This window comes from Thunnus albacares, chromosome 2, assembly GCF_914725855.1.
Source record: "Thunnus albacares chromosome 2, fThuAlb1.1, whole genome shotgun sequence".
Classification (NCBI taxonomy): Eukaryota; Metazoa; Chordata; class Actinopteri; order Scombriformes; family Scombridae; genus Thunnus; species Thunnus albacares.
The window spans coordinates 7,770,302-7,795,852 of record NC_058107.1 but is presented as its reverse complement, the minus strand read 5'-3'; the positions used below and the strand labels follow the sequence as shown (position 1 = coordinate 7,795,852).

Below are 25,551 nucleotides of genomic sequence, written 5' to 3'. Positions count from 1 at the left end.
ATAAAAAAAGCAGTATGAGTATGGGACATACAGGGGACTGCAAAGTGTTGTTGAAGTCTGAAGTTTACATACACTTAGGTTGAAGTCATTAAAACTAATTTTTAACTACTTCACTTTACTTTCATATTAACAAACTATAGTTTTGGCAAGTCGATTAGGACATCCACTTTGTGCATACCACAAGTTATTTCTCCAACAATTGTTTACAGACAGATCATTTCACTTACAATTCACTACATCACAATTCCAGTGGGTCAGAGGTTTACATACAACAAGTTTACTGTGCCTTTAAACAGCTTGGAAAAATCCAGAAAATGATGTCATGGCTTTAGAGGCTTCTGAGGCTAATTGACATCATGTGAATCAATTGGACATGTACCTGTGGATGTATTTTAAGGCCTACCTTCAAACTTAGTGCCTCTTTGCTTGACCTCAGACAAAAATTGTGAACCTCCACAAGTCTGGTTTGTCCTTGGGAGCAATTTCCAAACACTTGAAGGTATAATGTTCATCTGTACAAACAATAGTAGTATAAACACCATGGGACCACACAGCTGTCATATCGCTCAGGAAGGAGATGCATTCTGTCTCCTAGAGATGAACGTACTTTGGTGTGAAAAGTGCAAATCAATCCCAGAACAACAGCAAAGTACCTTGTGAAGATGCTGGAGGAAACAGATACAAAAATATCTCTATCCACAGTAAAACGAGCCACTGCTCCAAAACAGCCATAAAAAAAGCCAGACTACAGTTTGCAACTGCATATGGGGACAAAGATCTTACTTTTTAGAGAAATGTCCTCTGGTCTGATGAAACAAAAATTGAAGTTTGGCCATAACGACCATCATTATGTTTGAAGGAAAAAGGGGGAGGCTTGCAAGCCAAGGAACACCATCCCAACCATGAAGCATAGTGGTGGCAGCATCATGTTGCAACAGTTTAAAGGCAATGCTACCAAATACTAAGTGTATGTAAACTTCTGACTTCTGAGAATAGGTTGAAGGCATAAATACAACATCAAACTGTGTCTAGCATGAAAGACAAATAAGACAGCGGGCCTATGTATAAAACTGAAGGAAGACTTGTAACGTTAACGTTAGTGATAAAGTGACTCCTTAACTGACTCCGGTTCAGACCGTCTTCTTGTTACATAATATGGAGTGAAATTAAACGTTAGCTAGCGTTAAGTAATTAGCTTTGTTGCAAATTTAAAGCAGGTAACATTATAAAAGGTAGCTATGACCTTATTTATTCCAACGAGGTAACATTTTATGCAAGTATCATTTACTGAAAAGGAGATTTAATCGACTTACTGGCCATGATATTTACATTTGCGCTATGTTTGTTTATCATTTAGCCTACTTGCACACAGTTAGCCTATATAAAATTGCGCATAGTTAAAACATCACGATAACTTTTTATGACGACAGTTTTTTCGGACAGGCTACTATTTAATATCATATTAATAACCTATATGAAATTAATTAAATTAAATTAATTAATTAAAAGTAAATTCATGGCGTTTTACCAAACGAATAGGAGGTCAAGCATGAATGTTTCACATGAATGAAAAGTGTGGTACAAATTAAATGTATTAATCATTATTATTATTATTATTATTATTATTATTATTATTATTATTATGCGTCCATGGGTTCCGCATACACCACAGGTTTTTCTCACGATAGCTGGGGCATTACTGTAGGCAACAAGCTGTTGTTATCTCATGTCTTCACTGCTCTTTCACTGGGTGCCACAGATGTGTGAGAGGCACCAAAATATGGCGCTATCATTTTAAGCCAATGGGGTGACCGTTTGTAACAGGTTGCAGCTGGCGTCACTACCGTGGCGGGACCGCGCATTCAAGAAGGGAAAGAGGTTGAGAAGGCATCGGGATCGCGCTCATCTATTTGGCTGGCAGATGCCTCTGGTGTAACAGGCCGATCATTATGGAGGAACCGGGACCCTGCGACGGGAGGGACCCTGACCGACCGACCGCTGCGGAGTGCCCATCAAGGCGGTTTATACCAGGATAAAAACATTTTGTGTGTCTGATAGTTAAAAGCCAGTCAGTGAGCTACAGAGGAGACGGTGTTTGCCGGGGATTCAATCAGAGCTAGAGCCGCGGCTGGTCGGTAAACGAGGAGAGGGCGACGTTAGGAAACTGGAAAGACAGCAGTTTTCAGTCTAACTGGATCCAGCTCGGAATAGCGAGAGCGATGGATGAATTGTCGATTACAAGTCGGTCTGGTCAGCCCAACCCAGTCAGAGCAGGGTGGGTTCTTCCGGAGTGAAATCAGTCGGCTCTTATCTGTTGGCTTCTCCTCCGCCGGGCGGCGATGTCCGCTTTCTGCCTAGACCTGCAGACGTCTGCCGTGGTTTCAGCACCACTGGAGCTGGACAGCGACTGCATGGAGCCCCGGACCAGCCCCGCCGCTCAGGAGCCCGGCGGCTTTCAGGGTCACCCGCTGCGGCACACCGGCTCCGGAGGCCTCGGCATGGCCTTGGAGGAGGAACTGGCCATGCTCACAGGGGAGCGGGATGGCGAGGAGGAGCTGTCGGACCTAGAGGCGCCTGCGGTGGGGCATAACGCAGACTTACTGTCGCTCTTCCGTCAAAAGGAAAAAGACTTGGTTTTAGCCGCTAAACTCGGCAAAGCGCTGCTGGAGAGAAACCAAGACTTGACCAAGCAATATGAGAAAATGCACAAAGATCTCAGTGAGAAATTAGAGGTAAACTAACAGAATAAAATATAATTTGCTCAAGTTTTAATTCCGTCCTCTAAATGCCATAAGTGTAATAGTCAAGTTTGGGCCTACTCAATGTAAACAAACCCATAACAGATTCTACTCTTAAGCTGTCAAAGAACGAGGGTTTCATCTCACGATTCCTTCATAGTGGTAGCTTATAATAATACCTAATGTGCTTTAAGCTGAGAAGAAATTATATAGCCTGAGATAAAACTTGCTGGTCATTCTGATCTAAAGTTGACGTAAACTACACTGCCTCCCTCTTTACAGTGAGCAGCAGCAGAGCTAAAAATGCAGCACAGTCTGTTAATTAAATCACACATGCGTTTGTAATGAAAACTGCACAGCTGAGCTTTTGTTCTTGTTGTTTTCAAAATCCTTCACACAAGCCAACACGTGGCCTGAGAAAAACCACAAAGACTAATCCTGTGCCTGTCCAGGGCCTACTGTATCTACTGTACATCTGTTCAGCCCATTGATCCATATTCATCCTCATGTTGCAACTCAAAGAAATAAGCTGTCTTCTAATATCAGACTCTCCTTATTGATGTTGTTACAGTTCCCGGTATCCTATTCTAACTGGTAGTTAGTATGGTCATGTTTTGATTCTCTTTTGACCCCCCCCCCCCCCCCCCCCCCCTTTGTTCAGGCATTTACCCAGAGATGAAAATAGTGTCCATACAGATGCCAGATGCTTCAGCCTTGGACTTAACCAATAACAACAACCCCCATCCAAACCCTGGCAGCCACTGGTGCTGCAGTGCATCTGTCCACTGTTCACTGCCATCAAGAGAAGAGAAAAAAGCATCCTATTATCTAAACTGTCACTCCAGGAACTAGGGAAACAAGAAATTGGTTCAATCCAATTCCTATAATTATGGTCTTTCAACCTGTGTCATAGTTGCAGTTATCATCATTTTGCATTTTTTTTAAATCTTGTTTTGTAATAAACCCTCAGTTTCTGCTGTATAGTGTACAATTAAGTTTGCTGAAGGGACCAAATTTTGAACATTTTTACCTTCACTGAAGTAACATTTTTCCAAGGATTGAGCACATCTTTCTCAGTTTGTTGAAGCACCTGTGAGCATCTGTGTGATGTCTGACTTTGTCACATCTGCAGTGATTTCATTTGTTTTTTAAAATTAGGCAATACTTAACATCAAATCCAATCCAATGGAGGTTAAACCATAATGCCCCCTCTCTCCCTTTGTCTACATGCAGCATTTGGAGCAAGAGAAGCATGAATTGCGTCGGCGTCTTGAAAGTCGAGAGGGGGAGTGGGAGGGCCGTGTGGCTGAGCTGGAGACAGACGTGCAGCAGCTGCAGGGTGAGCTGGAACGACACCAGGTCCAGCTGAGAGAGGCTGACAGGGACAAGACCAAGGCCATCAGCGAGCTCTCTGAACAGAACCATAGACTGCTGGAGCAACTCAGTAAGGTGAGGAGCAGGGTCTGTGTGTGTATGTGTATGTTTATGTATGCTTCAGATGTGCTGCTTCAGGCAAGCTGGGCCAATCTGCATGGAACACTCAATTAGTCTGGGCTTTGAGTCACTGTGTCACATGGTCTTAATGCTGCTTTAAATGCCCTTCCACCCCACAAAGAAACATATGAAAGTGCAAGTATGCGTGTGTGTGTGTGTGTGTGTGTGTGTGTGTGTGTGTGTGTGTGTGTGTGTGTGTGTGTGTGTGTGTGTGTTTGTATTTCTTCCTGTCAGTGGCCTCGAGGCCACTCAGTCCAGTTCAAGTCTGGCTTATATGACATAAGGTGCTCAGCCAAGTGAGGAATCATCATCCCTTAGGGGGGATCTACCATCCTTCAGTCTGTCTCTCTCTAACTTCACGTAAATTATGCTAACTCATCAATATAAAAGGGGAGCTTCAGGGTCTTATGCTGAATAATTTAGAGTGATTGGACTGCAGACTTACGCAATACCACTCTGCATATTGACAGGTAATTTGAATGCAGTTATTATGACGGGCAGAATAGAAAAGGTCCCATATGAGATAGACAGACAAATAGATAGATACATAAATACATATATACATACAGCAGTGCTCAGGGTTGATAGAGTGATTATTTAGGCTATATCCCCCTTGATGTGATGTACTGTAAACACATCAGGGCGAACTGAGATTGGCAGTAGATGTAGATTGATGGAGCTGAGAATGGCAGCATCGTAGCTGCAGCGGATCCTCCTAAGAAGCTCAGTACAACACCTCAATCTGCTCAATCTACACCAAAACAAGGACACTTTATCCAGACAGAGTCGCCACAGTGCAACAGCCCTGTGGCCACTCATTGTTGTGTTTGTAGCAAGTAGCAGGTGTTCCTGTTAATTTGTCCATGCTCTGTATCTTCATGTTGGTTTCATTGCCACACTTGGAAAAATATTATGGCTTGTCTGTGTAACCATATGGACTGATTTAATAATCATATATCCCAAATTGTGTGGCTGAAAAGCATAATATTCAACAACAGTTGCTTGCTTTCCAAGAGCAGGACTACGTTATGCTGCCTTGCCTGTCAGAGGGATGTACAATATAAACATCTGTAAGACCATTACAACAACTTAAAGGTCAGTAAGTGCCTCACAGTGTTGGCTGCTGCCAGGTAGGCTAGCAATGGGTACCACAGCCACATTTCAGGATGCCCCAGAGCTTTGTACACAATGGTTGACAAGCCTGCACAGGTGCTTTGATAACCCCATTGGCAGTGCTGTCTATAGCAACACTCACACTTCTCCTCCTGGGAGAAGATATGAGTACACGCTGCTCGGGGAGGAGAAGGCTCCGCATGGTTTGATTTTAACCCCCAGCTAGCTGCTTTGCAGGCCAGCTCCCTTTCTCACCCTGATCAGATTATGTCAGCCTCCTGCCCCATCTTGCCCCAACACCATCATCACACTGCAATCATGGACTGTGCTGGACTGGTCAGTCTCTATAGATCTAAGCAAGAGCAGACACTTAGCGTAATTAAACTGCATTTAATTTCTGTCAGTCCATTTTGCGTTTTTGGGGAAAGCATATCTTGTGTTCTTTGTGACTCAGTGAAATTCACGATACCTAATTGACTGCATTGATCCAGATCTCATGATTCAGTGTGCTCGGCAGGCAGAGGGAGACCTGCTGGATAATAGAATAAATGAGGTCAGCCACAGTGCTAGCTCGCTCTCTCATTTTATCTTTTTTCTCTCCGTCTTTTTTTCTTTCTTCTCTTTCTCTCGTTCTCTGTCTGTGCTCATTACTAAGCAATGGGTTGTCACTGAGTAATGTTAACTGTTTACAGCTCTGAATGAATGGAGGGAATGTAGAATTACCTTGAGAAAACTCTGCAGTAGTGAGGCTGCTGTAGGCCTGCTATTTTCATCTGCCCTCCCCATCTCTCCTTATAGTTAACTCTTTAACTGGAACACTCTGATCAAATCTAAATAGGTCTGCATGTGACCTCCTGTTAACCCTGTCCAAAACTATGGAATAGCATATCTTCCTCTACACAGCCCATCAATGATGATTATTATGAGCTTGTTGTTGTAGTCCTTTGACATGCCTGCGGTGACAACAGACACATCTATTGAGGACCAGGCTCCTAATTGAGAAAGCAGCCATGTCCACAGCCCCTGAGTTTACAATAACACACAACCAGAAGAAGTAGATAAAAAGTTTAACCAGTTTGCGGCTGCCATGGCTATACCACAGAAAGAATAGCATTGGCTTAAGTTTAACTGTGGAGGGGAAAAATGACTTATTAATCAATAGATAAGTATGTATTTTGATTAATTAGAATAACACAATAATATATAAATATGTGCTGAAATAAATACAGTCATAAATAACTAAAGCCATAATTAAATAATCAAATAAAGACAGTACATGAGTAAGACATTTCATAAACTTAAAACATTTCTATACATCTACATGTATATTTTAAGTGTATAATATATATATATATATAATATATATAATAAAAGTATATTTGTAGAGAAGTAGAAATAGATTAAAGACTTTTATTTATTTATTTTCTGATATTTATTCGATTTTAGTTATTTAGTTATTTATTCATTAATTAATTCATTAATTAAGTCATTTTTTGTACTCCATATAAGACTGTCACATTTTCAGAGGGTGATTTCTAAAGCAAATCTTTTGAATATTTTAAGATTAATTACGAACATTTTTGTTGTTTATTAATTTAATAATTCATTTAATTATTTATTTGTGTATTCTTTTCAGCTTTTATTAATTTATACATTTCATATTTTTTGTCCTCCATATATGATTGCCAGCTCTTCAGAGGGTAAAGCCAACCTTTTAGCCAAAGTTAAGATTGAGAATAACCTGAGATTATTGTTAAGAATAATTTCCTTACAGAGCTCTCAACTGGCTGCAGTGGGATGACCTTGAGAAGGCAGGGCACTCCGTAGGAAATGATGTCACAGGGGTAAAATGCAGCACTGAGGGGATTAGGCTATAATCCATGGTAAGCCTTGCCATATGCGTTCAGTCAGGAACCAAAACAACTCGGCTCCATACTCTACTTAATTGATAACAGCAGGTAACTTCGATATTTGGACAGAGAAAATCTAAAATGTTTGTCCCTTTGTCAAATCTTATGCTGGATTGACACAAATACCCCCGGTGGTTATTCCTCTGTGGACGTGTATATGTGTGTGTGATGAGTGATAAGTCTATACATTACTGAATATGTGAGACACAGAGAAATACAGAAACAGCCTTCAGCAATAGAGGCATGGAGGTGTGTGTTGGTCTGTATGGGTCTTGAGTGTGAGGACAGCCAAACTTCTCAGACCTAATCTGATCAGAGTGAACCAGCAGGAAGGGGACCTTTCTCTAATTACATTACCACACATGCTCAGAAAAGGAATGGGTAGGGATGCACTGACTCCAGCATAAGATTCATGCTTTATGGCCATGGTTAATTCTAATTGCGTCAGCCTCTAAAATTTACCTAATTAGACATTAGACAGAAGCTTCTAGTGACTCATCAAAGTTGTTTATTTGAGGCTATAGAAAGGGAAGTAATTTCATTCTTTTTGACTTGTAATATGCCACAATTTAACGAGCACGGTATAATGTAAATATTTCTGGATGACAAAAGCAGAAATTAGGCATCCCATGTTGTTTGTGGCGTCATTAGAACAGTGACTCCACATCACACTCTGCAGGTGATTCAGTTTCACCCCTCCTTTTACATTCCCTCCGCCAGTGTTGAACATGGTCTCTAGGCATCTGTCCAGTCATCAGTTTCGTTCACATCCAGTCACTGCCGCACATAACGTCTGCCTCCCATCAGCCCAAGGTAGCTGTTGCTCTCAAGATCGGCTCTGTGATTGGCATGTATTGTCACTCTAAGGATTTGTTATGCAACCATTTGAACGTGGGGTTGCTCATCCTCCATAAGTCTAGACGAAGCAACGCTGTGTGAAAGTGACTAAGGAAAATACCAGAAGCATTGAGACCACAAGTCGCAGGTCCACCAATCCCACTTCTCCTTGGTTGCTATGACAACCAGAGTGACATGCAAATGAAACTCTATGTGTCGTTACCATGGGAATGTGCTCTACAGAATGGCACAAGGATACAAATAGTTTGATGCGAGGTTGCGCGACCAAAGACCCGAGATGCACCTGTAGTCATAAATGCCAGATCATGTTCCACTGCCACAGACAGAGTTATGTTCAGCTCTGCTCTGGAAAGTAAGTATACAGTATTTGCTCAGATAAATGTCAGAGTAAACAGGCTGTAAAAGGAATGTGTCTCTCTGCTGCTGAGCCCTACTTCGCTGCCCTGGATTCTGCTGCAACAGTCTGATTTGCCCCTGTTTGTCCTGCCGTGCTTATAATGCTTGATCTGGGATCTGAGGAATTTGTGCGCAGATAAAGCTAGTATCTGCAAATCAGACTGTCTGTGATCAACTCTGCTTTTTTTTGTCATGATCTGAATCTGTTAGTGTGTTGGGTCAGTGGGTTAGATGTCACGTTACCACTTTGACCTGCACTGGCCTCCACTGACTGCACATCTGTTTCCCACACAAAAAAGGCAGGATGATACAGCTGTCACATAGAAACCCATATCTAGTCATTATAACTGAGCCTGTTGGCTCAGACAGTGGTGGAAAAAATATTCAGATTCTTTACTTAAGTGAAAGCAACTATACCAGCAGCAAAATGTACTTTAAGTATCAAAAGTAAAACTACTCATAAGGCAGAGAAGTTAGTCCTGTGAGTGTTATTATATGTTTCATTATGTATAAATATCATTTTAATGTTGTAGTTAATCAAGCTGGAGCTCATTTTAAATACTTTTGCTGGGTCATTTAAAGGTACAGTGTGTAGAATTTAGTGACATCTAGCGGGACGGACTTGGCAGAAATGGAATATAATATTCATAACCATGTCTTCATTAGTTTATAATCACCTGAAAATAAGAATCGTTGTGTTTTCGTGATCTTAGAATGAGCCCTTTATATATACATAGGGAGCAGAGCCCACCATGTTGCATCGCCATGTTTCTACAGTAGCCCAGAACAGACAAACCAAGAACACTGGCTCTAGAGAGGGTCTTTCATGTTTTTTTGCAAGTTTCATGGCCACTGTAGGTTCTTCTACATGTTTGGAAAGGGAGGGGGAGAGGAGGGTTATTCAATTTGTTTCAATCTGCAACCTCACCACTAGATGCCACTAAATCATACACACCGGTCCTTTAATCTATTACAACAAATCATACACTTACACATCATACAATACACATCTTACACTGTATATTTTGTGTGTAATTTCTTTATCAGTAAAGTAGCTGGTAACTATAGCTGTCAAATTAATGTTGTGAAGCTGAAATATAAAAAGAAGCATTAAATGGAAATACTCAAGTAAAGTATAAGCACAAAAAAATGTACTCAAGTGCAGTACTTGAGGAAGTGTGCTTAGTTACTTTCTACCATTGGTTTCAGAGACATTAGCTCATACTAATGTCAATGTGACTTAAGACTATTGCAACAAAGTAGTTGCAAATAGTTCTGAGCCACACTTTAACTTAAACCTACACTATATCAATCAATTCCCATCCATTCAGTGTCAGAAATTAGCATTATGTGTTTTGAATGACAACTTAATTCAAACGTGAAGTGTTCTGATTTTCACCCAACTGGAGTTTAGAGTATATTAAGTAGTGAAAATTATTAGCAGCCATTATTTAATTCTGTTCTGACTGGTACACAAGGAAAATATTTTATATTCCAGATTTTATAAAATTAGCCATTTCTTTAGTAAGTTATTAGCTCAAATTATAGTTTCTTTGCTGTATACCTCAAGAATGCATAATGCTTTGATCTCAGTACTTATGGAATAACACTGCTGAGTGTCCAGAATGGGAGACAGGTATATCTGCCAAAATTTGCCCTAGATTTTTCCCTATTAGAGGAGAACATTTTGACCTTTTGGCATGCATAACTGAATTGATATTCCATAGTTTTTATCAGGATCCTAAAAATCATATAAATTTCGACAGAGTAGTCGTGCTTCCAGAGAGATGTAGTATTAGGCACTGTCCAGATTCAAGCTCCAGAACAGTGAAGCTGAAGCAGAGCCATCCTGGGAGCTTATCCTTTCCAGAGACTCTCAGCAGAACACAGCTACAGAATACAACCAGTGTTACCTGAGGACAAAAGTGAACTGAAGTGAGCTAATGTACCTACACGACCAGCTGGCAAATCTGTAAGCTTCTTGAGAGGCCGCAGCAATGTTTAGTGCCACCCAGAGGCTGTACTTCAAATTGATGTTTTAAGAAGTCAGATTTATTTTCACTCATCACCCAGTGATTAAAAGACAAACCAGAAAAACATTGATAATTAGAACTCTCCACGGTTATAGAAATTGATCTTGTAACTGCTGCGCAGATCAGTCACTTCCGTGCTTACACTGTTTGACTCATTTACTACAGTTTGTGTATCCTCAGTGAGCCGTAGAAAGTGAGTGATTTTTAGGATTTTGCTGTTGCCATGGCAGTGATGATAATGCAAACGGAAGCTTCCTGAGTGCAGCTCTATGCTAATGATGCTCAGCCAGGCTCTGTGTGGCCTGATCCCACCTGTCCAATAAGCTCAACTGATGCCCACAGTCTGCTGCTGAGCTGGAGTGCACAAATACACTCGACTATTTAAGGCTTTTGAAAAGAGCTGTGACATTTAGGTAAAATTATGCTTTCATGGGAACAGCTATTTCACCATTTACTGCAATAGACTTGGGAGCGGTGATTAACAAATAACACTACATCAATAACACTTAGTACATAGTAAACTTTGATGTGTTTATGCATTTGTACATGTCTGTTTAAGTGTGTGTGTGTGTTTTTGTGTGTGTGTGTGTGTGCGCGCGCGCATGTGTGTGTGCTATTTGTTATCAGATTCCAATGAGTCATCTCCCTCAGTATCTTGGGAATGCAAGACAGGCTGAGAAGCTGCTGAGTAATGCTTCTAATTTAACTGAGCAGTTAATGTAACACATTAAGAATGTCAACATTAAAGTTGTCCTCTGCTCAAAAATGTGTTTTCATATTGTTAGTTCACTTGGATGTTTGACCTACACTGTGTACAATGATATATGTGCAGAGTTTGACATTTGAATGCTCATTCTCTGTGCTCACCTTAAATCTTCAAGACATGCACATATGAGCATGATTTTGTGACATCACAACTAGTATGTAGGCCAGTCATGGTCCAGTGTGTGTCTGACACAAGTGTGATGTAGAAATTTGAAACCTTCAATCCACATACTCTGAAAACAGACTTTTTGGAAAGCAGACTTTTCGGTGAAGTAGGAGACATCTTGTGTTCAGTAGTTAAACTTTTGAAATGAAAGATATTTGCACACTCAAAGATTCTGCATTTTTCAATGAGAGAGATTGAGTAGGTGTATTTTTTATGAATTTTTAACTAGGTAACTGAACTTGTTTGTGGAAAAACCATATCAGATAACATGTCTGCAGGGGATCTTTATCAATAATGAATGTCAGGGTAGACACACTTTTAGACACAAATTTAACTTCATTTTTCTCTCTGACCTTTCTGTCTGTCTGTTTCTGTCCAGGCTGCAGAGGTGGAGAGGCAGCTGTCCACTCAGGTCCATTCATTACGGGATGACTTCAGGGAGAAGAGTATGTCTACAAGCCAGCACATGACACGACTAGAAACTCTACAGGCTGAGGTGAGCCATTATCAGTATCATTTTCCCTTGTAGATCACTTTATACAAGTACAGTTGATCCACCAAAATTTGACAAAAATCCTAACACAACAAAGTACAGCCAAGTTTTGTTTCTGTAAAAAACTTGTTTGGAGTTATTGCTACACAATGAGAAGGTGACAGCACATCCCTACAGCAGTTAAAGTGAGACTATGTAAAATTTGAAAGAAGAAATAACACATTCTTCCTCTTACAAATCAGATTGAATTTATAAGCAGTAAAACGCAACCTTGTCCAGTTCACTACAGTCTCACTTGGTCCAGTATGACCAGTAGCTAGTGATGTTAGCTACTGTTTTATAGATGTTGCTGTGTAACTGACATTACCAAGTGAGTTCAGTGACTTAATGACTCTTCACCACTTTTGCTACTGTTGCACTGTGTTTAAACATGTCAGAGATACATTTTATTTCAATGGCTTTATCACAAAAGCAAAACGAAGTAAACAAACCATACCTCACCATGAGACATGTTATTGTTTCCTGCTTTTGTCCCTGTTCATTTGCTCTTAGTCAGATAGCCTAATGATGATGTCTCGAATGCAACTGGCTCAAGGGAAACCTGGGAAATGAAGGGAAATTCATGTAGCTGCTGTTCAGCAAAGGTCACATAGTCTCACTTAAAAGTTGGCGTTTCTGTTGATAATAAGTGAAAAAAAATCAACAAATGTCCAATTTTTCAGAGGCTGGTGATCATCTATCATGCTATACTAGCATTCCTAGGTACTGTTTAATCCGTCAGGGCACTTCATCTTTTCCTCTCTTTCTGTAATCTTTATCTGTCTCCTCACCCATTCCTCCTTCCCTCCTGGTTGGAGCAGCAAGGGCTAGAAGTGAGTGGTTACCGAACGCTGTCTGTTGGCCAGACTGCATGCTGCATGTAACGTCTTGTAAAATACAGAAACAAGGATTGCACCAAGATTTTGCTTTTTTTGAATTTTGAATTGCCTCTCCTCTCTGTCCAATTAAACTGGTTGATGATAGGGTACAGTACTATTATTTCATTGGGTGGACTGCTGAATCTCATTCTGAATAAAATACTGACACTTTTGACCATAATGAATTTGCATTTTACATTTAATGTCTTGTAATGTTAAAGAAACTCAGCTCTCATGTTGTCATCTGAAGTTAAAGGGAATAAAAGCTAAAAAGGAATTTTAAATAGAAGTGAAAAATCTCTATTTGACATTTCCACATCCTTATGGCAATCCCTGTTTTCTAAGATCAGGCATGAATAACATGCTTGGTTATTGGAGCATGATATGTGTTGTGATGTCAGTCATGTGCTCATATATGATAGCAGCCACATACTGTATGTCATAAACACAGGTACTGTTAGAGCATAACAATGTAAGCAGTTCAGATTTCCCCGTGGCTTCACTTCAAAGCTACACAGAAAACACCCAGACTTCAGAGCCTGCACTATAATTGGGAGAAACAGCCACTCTATATTTAGCTGAGATACTGCAATGTCTGGGTGCTCCCACTTTTCGCTTTCCTTTCATATGACATGTGTCGATGACTAATGGCTTTCTGCCCTATTTGTGTCAGACAGAGACTATAGCAGCCCGAAACCTGGCAATGTTAGATGCTCATATGGTAGTAAAAGCAACCGATTCACATATAAGCTCCTGCACTGTGAAGTAGGTTACCAGATGTAGGTCAAAAGCAGGAGGGATAAAAATGAACAAGAACTGATGTTTGTTTAATGTGGAAAGCTGCTCAGGCAGCTACAAAGGAAAACAACACAACTCTCACTATGAGGAATACGTTGGGTTGCTGTAATGCTAGCCTTCACTCAAAGGCCGTTACACAGGCATGGGAAGGAGTGAGCTGATATCAAGCTTTGTGGAGACCATGACATATCACCAAGACATTCCTAAAGACAAGGGTGGCAACTAACACCTACGCCTGTGCTAGGCAACAAACATTCTTTAGGCCAGTGGGAGTACTTTTTAATTTTGTGTAAGAGCGTATGTGTGTGTGAGAGAGAGTGCACCTCAGAGTCAGGGAAACAACAAAATTTAGACTTAAATCAGGTCCATAGCTGCCCATCTGACCGCTATCGACCAGGAAATCAAGACAATCCTCAGTTTGTTCACTTAATACCTATTTCCCGCAGCGCAGTATCTAACTGCTACTATTTGACATGTTAGATTAAGATGCTGTCAGAGAGGAAGATGGAGCTGGAGCGTCGGGTGCATGCAATGCTGGAGGAGAACGAGCTGCTGCAGAATACAGTGGATGACCTCAGAGAAAGGACGCTGGTGTTTGAGAAGCAGTGTCACGAGAAGGACCTACAGGTACAGAGACATGAATGAATGACTGTTACATGTCATGTTTTTTAGGGTAGCTACAACCTCTGTAGATATTGTGATTGTCGTTTTTGTGTACAGTATATACCTGCTACAATTAGCAGTCCTTCCAAATCTCTATATACTATACTTTGCACTGTTAAGTTGACTCCTTTGTTGTGCCCAGTTGCGTCAGAGCCAGCTGGAGCTCCAGGAGGTTCAGGTGTCCCACAGACAGCTGACCGCTCGGCTGGAGGAGCTGACGGAGGAGCACAGCCTCCAAAGCCTCACACCCCACCCATCCAGTCTGCTCTGTGAGATAGAGCAGAGCATGGAGCAGGAGGAGCAGGAGCAAGAAAGGGAGCAGGTAAACCAGCACCTGCACTTACTATTACAGCAGTAGGATTGTGTTTAATTGTGGGGACTGTTTGCATGTTTTGTTTAATTTTTTGCCCACCGTGAATATCAGGTGGGACAGCTCACCAAAACCACTGTGAAATACTTTTGTTGTGCTTTTTCTAAATGCTCTCTCTCTCCCTGACTGTGTAGCTGCGTCTTCAGCTGTGGGAGGCCTACTGTGAGGTCCGCTCGCTCTGCTCCCATCTCCGGGGAAACGACGTCACAGACTCGGCCTTGTCCACAGACTCTTCCATGGACGAGTCCTCAGAGACGTCCTCAGCCAAGGATGTGCCTACTGGGAGCCTCCACACCAGCCTGCTAGAGCTACGGAGGTTGACACAGAATCTGCTGGACGGCAACGAGTCCACGGTACTGAATGTGCTGAATGCTGGCAGTTGGTCAGCAATATTTAAATGGCTGCTATTTGAAAAAAGTGAAGGTCTCGTAAATTCCCAATAATTTAAGAACTATGTAATTTGTTACTAATTACAGAGAAAATAAGAACAATTCTCCAAGACATGTTTAGGAAAACAAGGAGATTGTATATCAGTTACATAGTTCTTGTTGGAGTTTATAAGCAGTTTGTAATTACCAGAGAACACTTTTTCACTTTTGTGAAAGAATCGCTAAAATCTTATTTATTTCACGCAACTCAAAGAGCCCTCATGAACTAGAGAGCAGAGTGGCTTAAAATCATGACATAGACTGCTTCTTTTAAAAATTTGGGATAATTTTCTGACATAGCCTAAATTAAGGGAGCAACAGCATAGCGAGGGTTTGGCATACTAGTACCTGAATTGTACGATTACCTGTGGACTAATTTTACTTTTTTGCACATTCAGCTACACAAACCATTATTTGCAATTATTTTTCTCCTATTTGATTAGTATCAAATTATATATTCCCTTCCAACCTGCCTACGAATATACAGTTTCTGTCCAGAAAATTATTATTTACTAGTACTACTAGAAAAATACCTCCTCAAAAACGTTGATGATGTTGCAAAATTGACGTACAGCTAACTTAATAATACTTTGAAAGGGTGGAGCCTCTGTGGGATCATTTTAGAGACACACAAAAATGTACTTCAGGTGGTAACAATACATATTTCAGTTTGTGTTGTGAAGTGGTGTGTGTCTTGTGTTGAAAGGGCTCGCGGCGCAGCGATGAGGAAGCTCTGGAGGAGCAGGTGAGGAAGCTGGGAGAAGAAATGAGAGAAGTCAGAGAGCTGTACGAAGCCGAGCAGGACAAAACACGCAGCAATGAAGAGGAGCTGCTACAGCTGCACAATCAGGTACTGGCTTCTACTTGCACATGTGTTCAGTCATACACATGCTATGTATGTGCACAACAGTGAGGCATCAGGGATTAGCTGATAGCCTACATGAAGATGTTAAAGCTTGACCAGAAGGCAAAAATCTTCACAAGGCTTTGCTGCAAATAAGGTGAAGAGTGTCAGAAAGCCCTCATTAATTTAAGATCACATCCAATCTCTCTTGGCAGAATAACATTGTGTTAAAGAGTGCTTATGTCTAAGAGACACATTTAAACAACCCAGTGCTACAGATGTAGTACAGAGCAGTTTGTGTGTCGATATGAATGTCATGTATGTTTTTAATATAGGACATCGCTTTAAAGGTGCAGTGTGTAGAATTTAGTGGCATCTAGTGGAACGGACTTGGTAGAAATGGAATATAATATTCATAAGTATGTTTTCATTAGTGTATAATCACCTGAAAATAAGGATTGTTGTATTTTTGTTACCTTAGAATGAGTTGTTTATATATAAATAGGGAACGGGTCTCCTTCCATGGAGGCTGCCATATTGCACCGCCATGTTTCTACAGTAGCCCAGAACAGACAAACCAAACACTGGCTCTAGAGAGGTCCTTTCACGTTTTTTGCAAGTTTTGCCTTCATGCTTGGAACAGGAGGGGGAGGAGTATTCAGTTGGTTGCAATCTGAAACCTCACCGCTAGATGCCACTAAATCCTACACACTGGTCCTTTAACCTTGTCTGTTTTTCACAATTTAGACAAAATCAGCTCCAAACACATACTCAGGTCAGTTCTTCTCCTGTTGAACTGGCTCAAGTAAATATCAGTCTCACACACAAGCAACCCTCGATATAACATTGGAGACTGTGAACAATCACACGTGTGTCATTCTCCCATATACCCTACAGATGGCGCTGCTCTCTGTAGAGATGTGCTCTCTCCAGGAGGAGAATGAGCGCATGAGGGTGATGGCTGAAGTCCGAGAACCCAGTGAGCAGCTCCAGAGTGCAATTAGAGACCGAGATGACGCCATAGCCAAGTAGGATCACAACACAATACTGCATGAATATTGATGAGTGCTACATTGATTCTGTTATAACTCCAAATAATAATTCAATTTCACCTGCAATTATGTAGAATATGTAGAATGGAGCAGTAACTTAATGCTTTTCATACAATGACTAGTGTAAATGATAATTCTAGTTTAATACAATTTAGATCTAATTTTGTATTATTACAATAATAATATTGTACTCACCAAGTTAACTGCTGACATTTGGGAATGTGGTGAGATCCCTAAAAAGAACTGCAAGTGGACACGAAACAATCATACAGGTTTTAAACAAATTTGGATGAAAAAACAAAGTGTCCATACACGTTCATCACTGTTTACAGACAGGAAGGGTTTAGATAATTTGGCTAAACTCGTTAGCTTGTTAAAAAGATTGCCATTATAGTAGCGTTGCTATGTTCCCAGACATCAGGGATTACTGGCAGAAATGATAGCTAAAACTGAAAATAAGACCCAAGTTGTAATGATGCAGAATTATCCTTAAATTCACTTCAACACAGAGATTAAAAAGATGCAGAGTGTAGAGACTGGATTTCTTTGCTTTTTGCTTCAATGAATCATCATTTTGGGAAATATCAGCTTATTCGCTTTCTTGTTCAATACCACTCTCATGTGTGTCCGTTTAATATTGAGCCAGAGCCAGGAGATGGTTAGCATACCTTAGCACAAAGACTGGAAGCAGGGGAAGCAGTTAGCATGGCTTGTTTCATAGGTAGAAAATCTACATACCAGCCCCTCTAGAGTTCACACATTATCACTATTAATGTTATATCTTGTTTATTTAATCCTTTCAAAAAATAGAGTGTAAAAACATCATGTTGTGGTGTTACAGGGCGTTATGTGCTGGACTAGCTCTTGGTCAGGAGCAGTGACTTTCTGAAGTCTTGTTGTCTCCATGAGGTAGTAACGATAACGTATTATTTAGTGGCCTTTAAAAAGATTTATTTTTACCTTTGGACAGAGATGGGCTGTCTGTTTGCCACTGCTTCCATCCTTTATGCTAAGCTAGGCTAACTGGCTGGCAAATATGCATATTTCTTCCTATTCCTTTAAAGAGACTCTACATTCATCAGCATGTAAAACAGCTGAAGCAGAATCTCTATAAAGCCGTTGTGCTAGCATGACATCACTAGCTGTTCTGTATGTGTGTCTTGCAGGAAGAAAGCGGTGGAGATGGAGCTGGCCAAGTGTAAAATAGACATCATGTCTCTGAATGGCCAGCTCCTGGACGCCATCCAGCAAAAGCTCAACTTGTCGCAGCAGCTGGAGGCTTGGCAGGTGGGTCAAAGGTCACAAGCGTTTTAGGAAAAGTCTAATAATCCGTTTGTCAAATATTTTGGAACAGCTTTATAAAAGGTTGTTGCATCAATAAAGCTGTTCTGTTAAATTACTTTTTGGATGAATTTTGTCTATTTACCTTAAAATTAAATTAATAGGCAGACTAATATATAATATATATAAAAGAAATGTGTTACTTCATGATGTTACAAGTTGTGTACAAATGAAATGACACTAACTTCAAGATCAGTTTGTTTTTTCCTTCCCCTCCCTGTAACTCATGTCTAGTGTCTCTCTGTTTTAACAGTTTTCAGTGCACATACATTAAATCACTCAGTTAACTTCTGAGGATGTATGTCAGTAAGGAAACATATAACATATGTAGCCTGAGGACATTGTGTGCGTATGTGTGTGTTCCCTCCCTCCCCTCCCTCATCTGTAACTAGCAGCTCTTTCCTCTCTCTTCTCCCTACCCACAGTTTGCCTCCTCAGGGCTCTTTACTGTTTGGCTCTTGTGGTTTCTGATCTAGTGGCCTTTCTCAGCTTCCGTACCACCCTTTCTCCCCTGTGGTACCCCCCCTCCTGCCTTAGAGGTGAGCCAAGCTGTGCCATCTCGCCGTTCTACCCTGCACTAACCTGACCACGCCATGCTGAGCCATTCCATGCCACGGAGAAACGCCCATACCAGCTCCCTTTCTATCTGAAACCATTAACCACCCCTGAGAATCATTCAACCCACCACTCTCTCTCTCCACCTGCCTTTGTCTCTTCTCTCCATACACCTGCACCCCCCCAAGGAATGTTTTTAGGTGATCTACTCACTGGTGAACTTAGCTCTTACGAGATGACAACACAGACATCAAAAACACCCATGTGTCTCCAGTAGATCAAAATGCTACTGTTTGTGATTAGGTGAGATCCACAGTAAAAAGACCCTTTTAGTTGTAAAAAGTGTGCTCAGATAGTTAAACATGATTAATAAAATTTAGTTGATTTACTCAGGGTTTGTTTTTAGAAATATTTCAGAGAAGCAACCATGTATTCATCAAGTGCTAATTTTCAGTCTCTCATCAGAATTGTTGATTTAGCAGTTTGTCAGAGCCCCCTGGTGGTTTTATCTCTCAATAACTACTAACGACAAACCTGGAAACTTTTCTTTTCATCCATTAGGTAAGTCACAGTATGTGGTGCAATTAAGAACAGTGGCTCTCCCTCCTAGGGGTCAAATTGTAAATCTCAGGGGTCACAAGATGATTAACGAGATTGAAAAGCAGAAAAAACATATTGCTACAACTCAAAGTTCTGTTGTTTTTTTCAGACTTTGCTCTAATGTTTGCATCTTCTTTTAAATTACTGGATAATTTTACATCTTCAGGCCTCTAAAATTATTCAGATAAATGAATCAGAGACACTCTTCACAACACGTACACATATGTGATCTGTGACCAGGGTCCACTATCTATTTATTTTAAAAATAAGTGACAGATTAATTAAAACTGAAAATAATTGTTACTAGTTACAGCACCTTCATTATTTCAGTTTTGAATTTATATATTGTATATTCCTAGTATATTCCTCCAAGTAATGAGTTTTAATCAAATTACCACACAAGCTAGGTAGTATTAGGCCATAGGGCAAAAAATGTGGAAGTTGCTTTTAATTTTGGCCCTGGGGCCCCCTACTATGTTTATCTGGCCTTTGACAATTTGACCAATCTCATATACAAATGCCAGATTGGGACATATACCGTTTCTTTTTTTTTTTTTACTTTCTTAAAATTGGTTTTACAAGCACAGAAAAACAATAACAAATAATAACAGTAATGGCGTGTCATTGAAGTTGAATTACAAAAAAAACAAAACAAAAAAAAAGACATGGTGGAAAGGAAAAAAAGAGACAAATAAATAAAATAACTTTGTATATACTGATCTAACTAAATGGATATGGAGATATATCATTTCTGATTACATTTTTTGAGATATTGAGCAAAAACAAATGATCTACAGAGGGGTGAAAGGTGATTGTGGTGTCTCTGTAATCACTACCTAACACGTAATCAATCAGTCTGATCTCCTCAAAACATCCCTTGACACCGTCATACACCCCCTCTGTCTGACCTCTCTCGTCTTTCTTTCATTCGCCTCTTTGTTCTTGTCTCTAGGATGATATGCACAGAATGATTGACCAGCAGCTGATGGACAAGCAGCAGGACGAGTGGCGCTCCGCCCCATCCTCCCTGTCAGGGTCATCGAGGGCCCACAGCGGTCAGTCCTCCAGACGAGCTCACCGCATCTCCGACCGGGACAGGAGACTTTTCTCTTTTTTCAAAAAGAACTGAGCCCTGTTGGACAAGCCCTGAGCAGCACAGCAGACAGACAAGAGACAGACAAGGCGAGGGAGAAGGAGGGAATGACATCACAGTACAGGGGTAACAACACAGCCAAAGATGGGCAGTGGCACACACACTGAAGTTTTTTTTTTTTTTTTTTTTTGGGGGGGGGGGGGGGTCATTTTTGCACTTTATCTGTCCCATTACTCTTCTTCTTACTGGTTCATTGGTGACTGCTGACAATGAGAGATAGAAATATAAGAATAGGACTTCCCCAGAGGCTTTGGCTTCAGCCCCTCTCTTAGAAAGGTGGTCTTACAGATCAAGAACAGGGTCACAAAGTTTACCTCCAAAGAGGAAGGTTTCCTTGTAGTGCCTACGAACCATCTCTACTACCCCACTGCCAACTCTGTAGAGAGGGAACACTATGTACTAACTCTTACTGTATGCATCCCAGTTACCAGGCCAAGGAGTCTGGGGAAAGACAGGGGATATATGGGACACAGCAGGATCATGGGAACAGATGAGGATAGCATGACAGAGTTGTGTACCAGAATATGATGAGACATAACAGAATGATGAGCATCATCTTGGTACGGAGCAGTGATGCTGCAACCAACCCATATGTGATCTCTCAGGTTTATTCATTTGTTCAGGGGATGTTCACAACATGAGGCCACAGCTGGATTTATCACACAGTGTACTGTATATCTGACAAAACAAGTGACAAAAAAGAATGCTTATTTCTTATTGACATTTAGGCAGTATGTCATTTTACAGTGAGGATTTACCAAGGTTTACCACCCAAATGTCCAGTCAAAGTGAGAAAAGGAAACTATTAAAGGGGCTCTCCAGTGATTTACTCACATAAAGTTGAGGGACTTACAAAAGATTAAAACTGCACTGACACAATATTTTATATTAACAATGTATCAAATGAGTATATGTAGTGTGAAAGGGGTCGCTCGTAGTAACACACCCACTGAAAATTGTTACCCAACTCTACAGCTCCCCTTAGCTCTACACAGCATTTTAGCATTTATTTGCTTATTGTTTTAACTTTACAACTTTAACTTCACTGTTTTGGCTCACATCATTCTTAACAACCTGGTTTACAGTAGCTGTTTTCAGTGAAAAAGCTCTCATAAACCTACTGTTCACTACCTGCTCAGTTAAAAATGGCAGACAGACAGTTAGCGACTAGCTGGTGAGCATGGTGCAGCATTTACCAGCTAAAGAACCAGAAATAGATGGAGAGACAATATTGGACTTAAAATTTGTTTGTCCGAATCAATGATAATGTTGCTTCATGTCTGCTTGATGTGTAAAAAGACAATTGCCATAACAAGAAAAACCATCAATGCAGCCTTAAAAAAAATGTAAAAATTGAAGCAGCAGATGCATTTTAGGCTCCTAATATCAAGCTCCTAAAACATTGGATCCTACATTTCCCCTAATGCCTGATAAAGTTTCATTAGACCCTCCCTGAGATCCACCAGGCCTTCATGTTCATCTCCAACATGTGAATAAATCTTTGGGTGGCTGAAGTTAGTGATAGCATCTGTCCAGTATTATTTTTCTACAATTCACATTATATTTAACATTTAAAACATATCATTTTTCCGAGGAAAAAGAACTGTCCAACATCGTCCACATGATGTCAATCATCTTCCTAGTTGACCAAAATTTAAAAATGTTTACATCAGCGTGAGAAGGAGGGAGAGCTGTAAAATGCTCATGAGATCTCCAAATTAATCAATCTGTTTCTCAACAATAACCTGTTGAATTTCATATCATCAAAAGACATGTAGGTGTTAAGACACTCCACACGTCCTCTGCTGTGGTCAACAACTGAGCTGCTTTGGTTAAACACTAATAGAAAAAGGTCTACCTCCATTCTCATTGCTTCAATACTTCACAGGCACTTTGATTTCTTAGCTGTCGGGCTTCCGTTTAGGTGACATATCTGTGACTCCATTGGTAATACAGTATGTGCTGACCTGAAATCTCTGAGCATGAATGACTTACAGCGTGGCACAGTGATGTCTCATGTCTGTCTGTGTTTGAACTCATGTCTAATGCAGCTGTGCAAACCTATGCAGATGTCTTCTTGTCATCTCAGCTGGTTGTTGGGAAGGATCAACCCAAAGAATGATTTTTTATTAAAAAAAAAAAGTCGAAATAGGTTTGGATGAAATCGATATATTTATAAGAAAAAATGCATAACTTTTGGATGAAAACCTTTTTTTAGAGAGAAATATACCTGTACATTGTTATTTGTAGTTTTTTTTCCATTTGTGTCCTAACTGTGAGCAGGAATTCTTCTGGTGACTCAGACATTATCATTCATGTTTATTTGACTGCTCAGGGGTGGCATGCAGTAGAGCTGGCAAGAGCTACATGAGCAACCAAATTATTCACCAATGTGTTGGGTAATATACCTGAAAGGACACGAGAAGCTTCATTAATCTCAATTATTAATCCAAGAGTGCCCGATAAATTGCAAATTCATCATTAAGTTCAGATCAGACAGTTCTTGGCATCATATCCTGATAAGTCAGCCTTTATAAAGGGTTTATAAGATGTGAATAATGGCTTTATTAATGGTTAAAAAAGGGTTTACCAATGCTTCATAGATCAATTGTAAGCCATTTATAGACTGTATATTATCAGTTAATAAATGCTTTACAACATACTATGATGTAGTTATAAACAGATGTAAGTGTTTATTAATGTATAACTCCTCCTGTGGGAACCCATAAATAAAGGGTGGTATGTAAATATATTTTATATTGAATGACAATATAGTAAAACACAGTTGTAATAATATAAAATATGTCTTCATGGGAGAAGTTATAATTGTTGATAAATACTGTACATTAATAAAAACTTAAATAGTCTGCTTATAACTACATTATAGTGTGTTATAAAGAGTGTATTAAATGTTTATATAAGGCTTATAAATGTTACATAGGGGGGCTTAAAGTGTGAACAATGAATTTTTCTCTGCAGCCCCTTCCCAGAAGGTCAGAGGTCAAACAATCCATTAAATGAGTCTTCCTGGAGCTAAACAGAAAATTAATGGACTCCTGAAGGAGGATAAACCCAAAATATGTTCTTATTAGTGGTTTATAACTGATCCATGAAGCATTTATAAACCACTGAAAACCCCACCTTATAACTCTTTGTGAAGGGTGGTACCCAGATCTTTTACTGCGCCTGCCTGAAGGGACGTGATCAAAAACTAAAGAGAAAAAGATAAGAAAAACAGGAACATGTTCTTCGCCCGGGCAGAAATAAATGTAAAGTGTGAATGTGGGTGAAATGAAAACACTGAATGTTGGATTGGGTGTTAGCTAGTTTGAGACTCCCCCACTGTCTGATTGACAGGTGAGGAAAAGACCTGCAGCAAGCTTGGATTAAACACCAGTCACTCCTGCCATAACCAGACTGTAATTTGTCTCTCGTCATGTCACCTTTTTGTTAGAAAAACAATATTTGGTTTTGTCCACATTATGTCCTAATTACTATTTCTGTTTCTTGTTTGACTGTATGTATTGTTCAAGACTGTCGCTTCAACACTGTAGACTGTACTGATTCATTTTCTGATTGAAAGCATTTTTAAAACGCTGTCTTCTGTGTGTTTCTGTGTTAAACATCCCGATGCTGCCACTGTGGGCTGAGTGGGTGTATGTGTGTGTGTGTGTGTGTGTGTGTGTGTGTGTGTGTGTGTGTGTTGCAGTGACAAAGAGACATACCATTGAGTGTGTTTTCTGTTGCTCATCTCTTCTTGGTCGGATGTTGTTTGGAATTTAGTGCTTTTGGTGGACTCATTGTGCTCCGTGTGAGTGCTTCCATTCACTGCTGACTAACTGCACTGTTACAGTTACAGAATGCTTCAAACTATTCAGAATATTTATCATGCAATTTTCTTAGCGTTTGGGGGATTATTTTGTACAAATAAATACTTTACAATCTGCTTGTCTCCTTTGACTTGGCACAGAAATAGATTTTTTTTCTCTGATTCTCACAGTCACAGGTTTGAAATGAGCTGTTTGCATCTGTGTCTCCTTCTGCTGAAACATGAGACCACCATCATCTACAAAGAATACAACAAGAGCAGGGATAAGTTTTATCAAAAAAGTGGAACGAGTTTGAACATCATCGATGTAAAGATTCTTTTGAAGAAAAAAAATCATAACATTAAGTTGTTCATTCATAAACCTGTCAGGCCTGTTGGTGGGACAGTCAATACAAAGTTGTGCTGTGCATCCAGACTTTGCTCAAACTCGCAGAACTTTATTTTAAATTCTAGTCAAGTTCCCAAAGTTTTTAAAAATACCAGATATGTCTGGCTGAATTTTGGGGAAATGTGTTTAAAATTATGTACAATACATCTGGATTATTTCTATTTGATGGAATTGTAGAGACACAAAAACACATTTTGGGGTTGAATATTTGATTCAGTGTATACACAAACACACACACACACACACACACACACACACACACACACACACACACACACACACTTTATCCCCCAACACTTTCTATAAATCTCTGGGTCTGAAGTGAACTGTGTATTGCAGCAATCAGTAAAAACTGTAATAGTATAAGACATCCTCTGTATGCATCACCATATTCACTAAATTATTGTTCACATGAAATAGTGAGGTGGAGCCTTATGCTTTTATATTTTAACACCATTTGTCAAAATTGCAAAAATGTCAACAAGTGATGAAGCGCTTTTATATTCAGTTTTTAGGAAATGGCCCGCGATTAGAGGCAATAAATGTAATGACCTCTCCAGACTTTGTCTTACCATTTATACTGATAGATATCCCTTTTTTTTTATCTCTGGATGTATTAGACCATTGTGAACAAAGTAGCAGATCAA

At 40.1% G+C, this 25,551-nt stretch overlaps 1 protein-coding gene across 1 annotated transcript; it reads left to right on the top strand.

Moving 5' to 3' along the window:
* The first annotated feature begins 1,914 nt into the window (after positions 1–1,914).
* bicdl1 (BICD family like cargo adaptor 1) lies at positions 1,915–24,631 on the top strand. Its single transcript, XM_044364146.1, has 10 exons — positions 1,915–2,732; positions 3,972–4,187; positions 11,853–11,969; positions 14,162–14,308; positions 14,487–14,666; positions 14,849–15,067; positions 15,849–15,992; positions 16,884–17,014; positions 18,205–18,325; positions 20,487–24,631. Exons 1-10 carry the CDS (start codon positions 2,340–2,342, stop codon positions 20,661–20,663), a joined length of 1,845 nt encoding a protein of 614 aa, XP_044220081.1. The 5' UTR covers positions 1,915–2,339; the 3' UTR covers positions 20,664–24,631.
* The last annotated feature ends 920 nt before the right edge of the window (positions 24,632–25,551 follow it).

Coding starts and splice junctions, on each gene's coding strand:
- bicdl1 (XM_044364146.1), top strand. CDS start 2,340: ATGTCCGCTTTCTGCCTAGACCTGCAGACGTCTGCCGTGGTTTCAGCA. Junction 2,733..3,971: donor ATCTCAGTGAGAAATTAGAG/GTAAACTAACAG, acceptor GTCTACATGCAG/CATTTGGAGCAAGAGAAGCA. Junction 4,188..11,852: donor TGCTGGAGCAACTCAGTAAG/GTGAGGAGCAGG, acceptor GTTTCTGTCCAG/GCTGCAGAGGTGGAGAGGCA.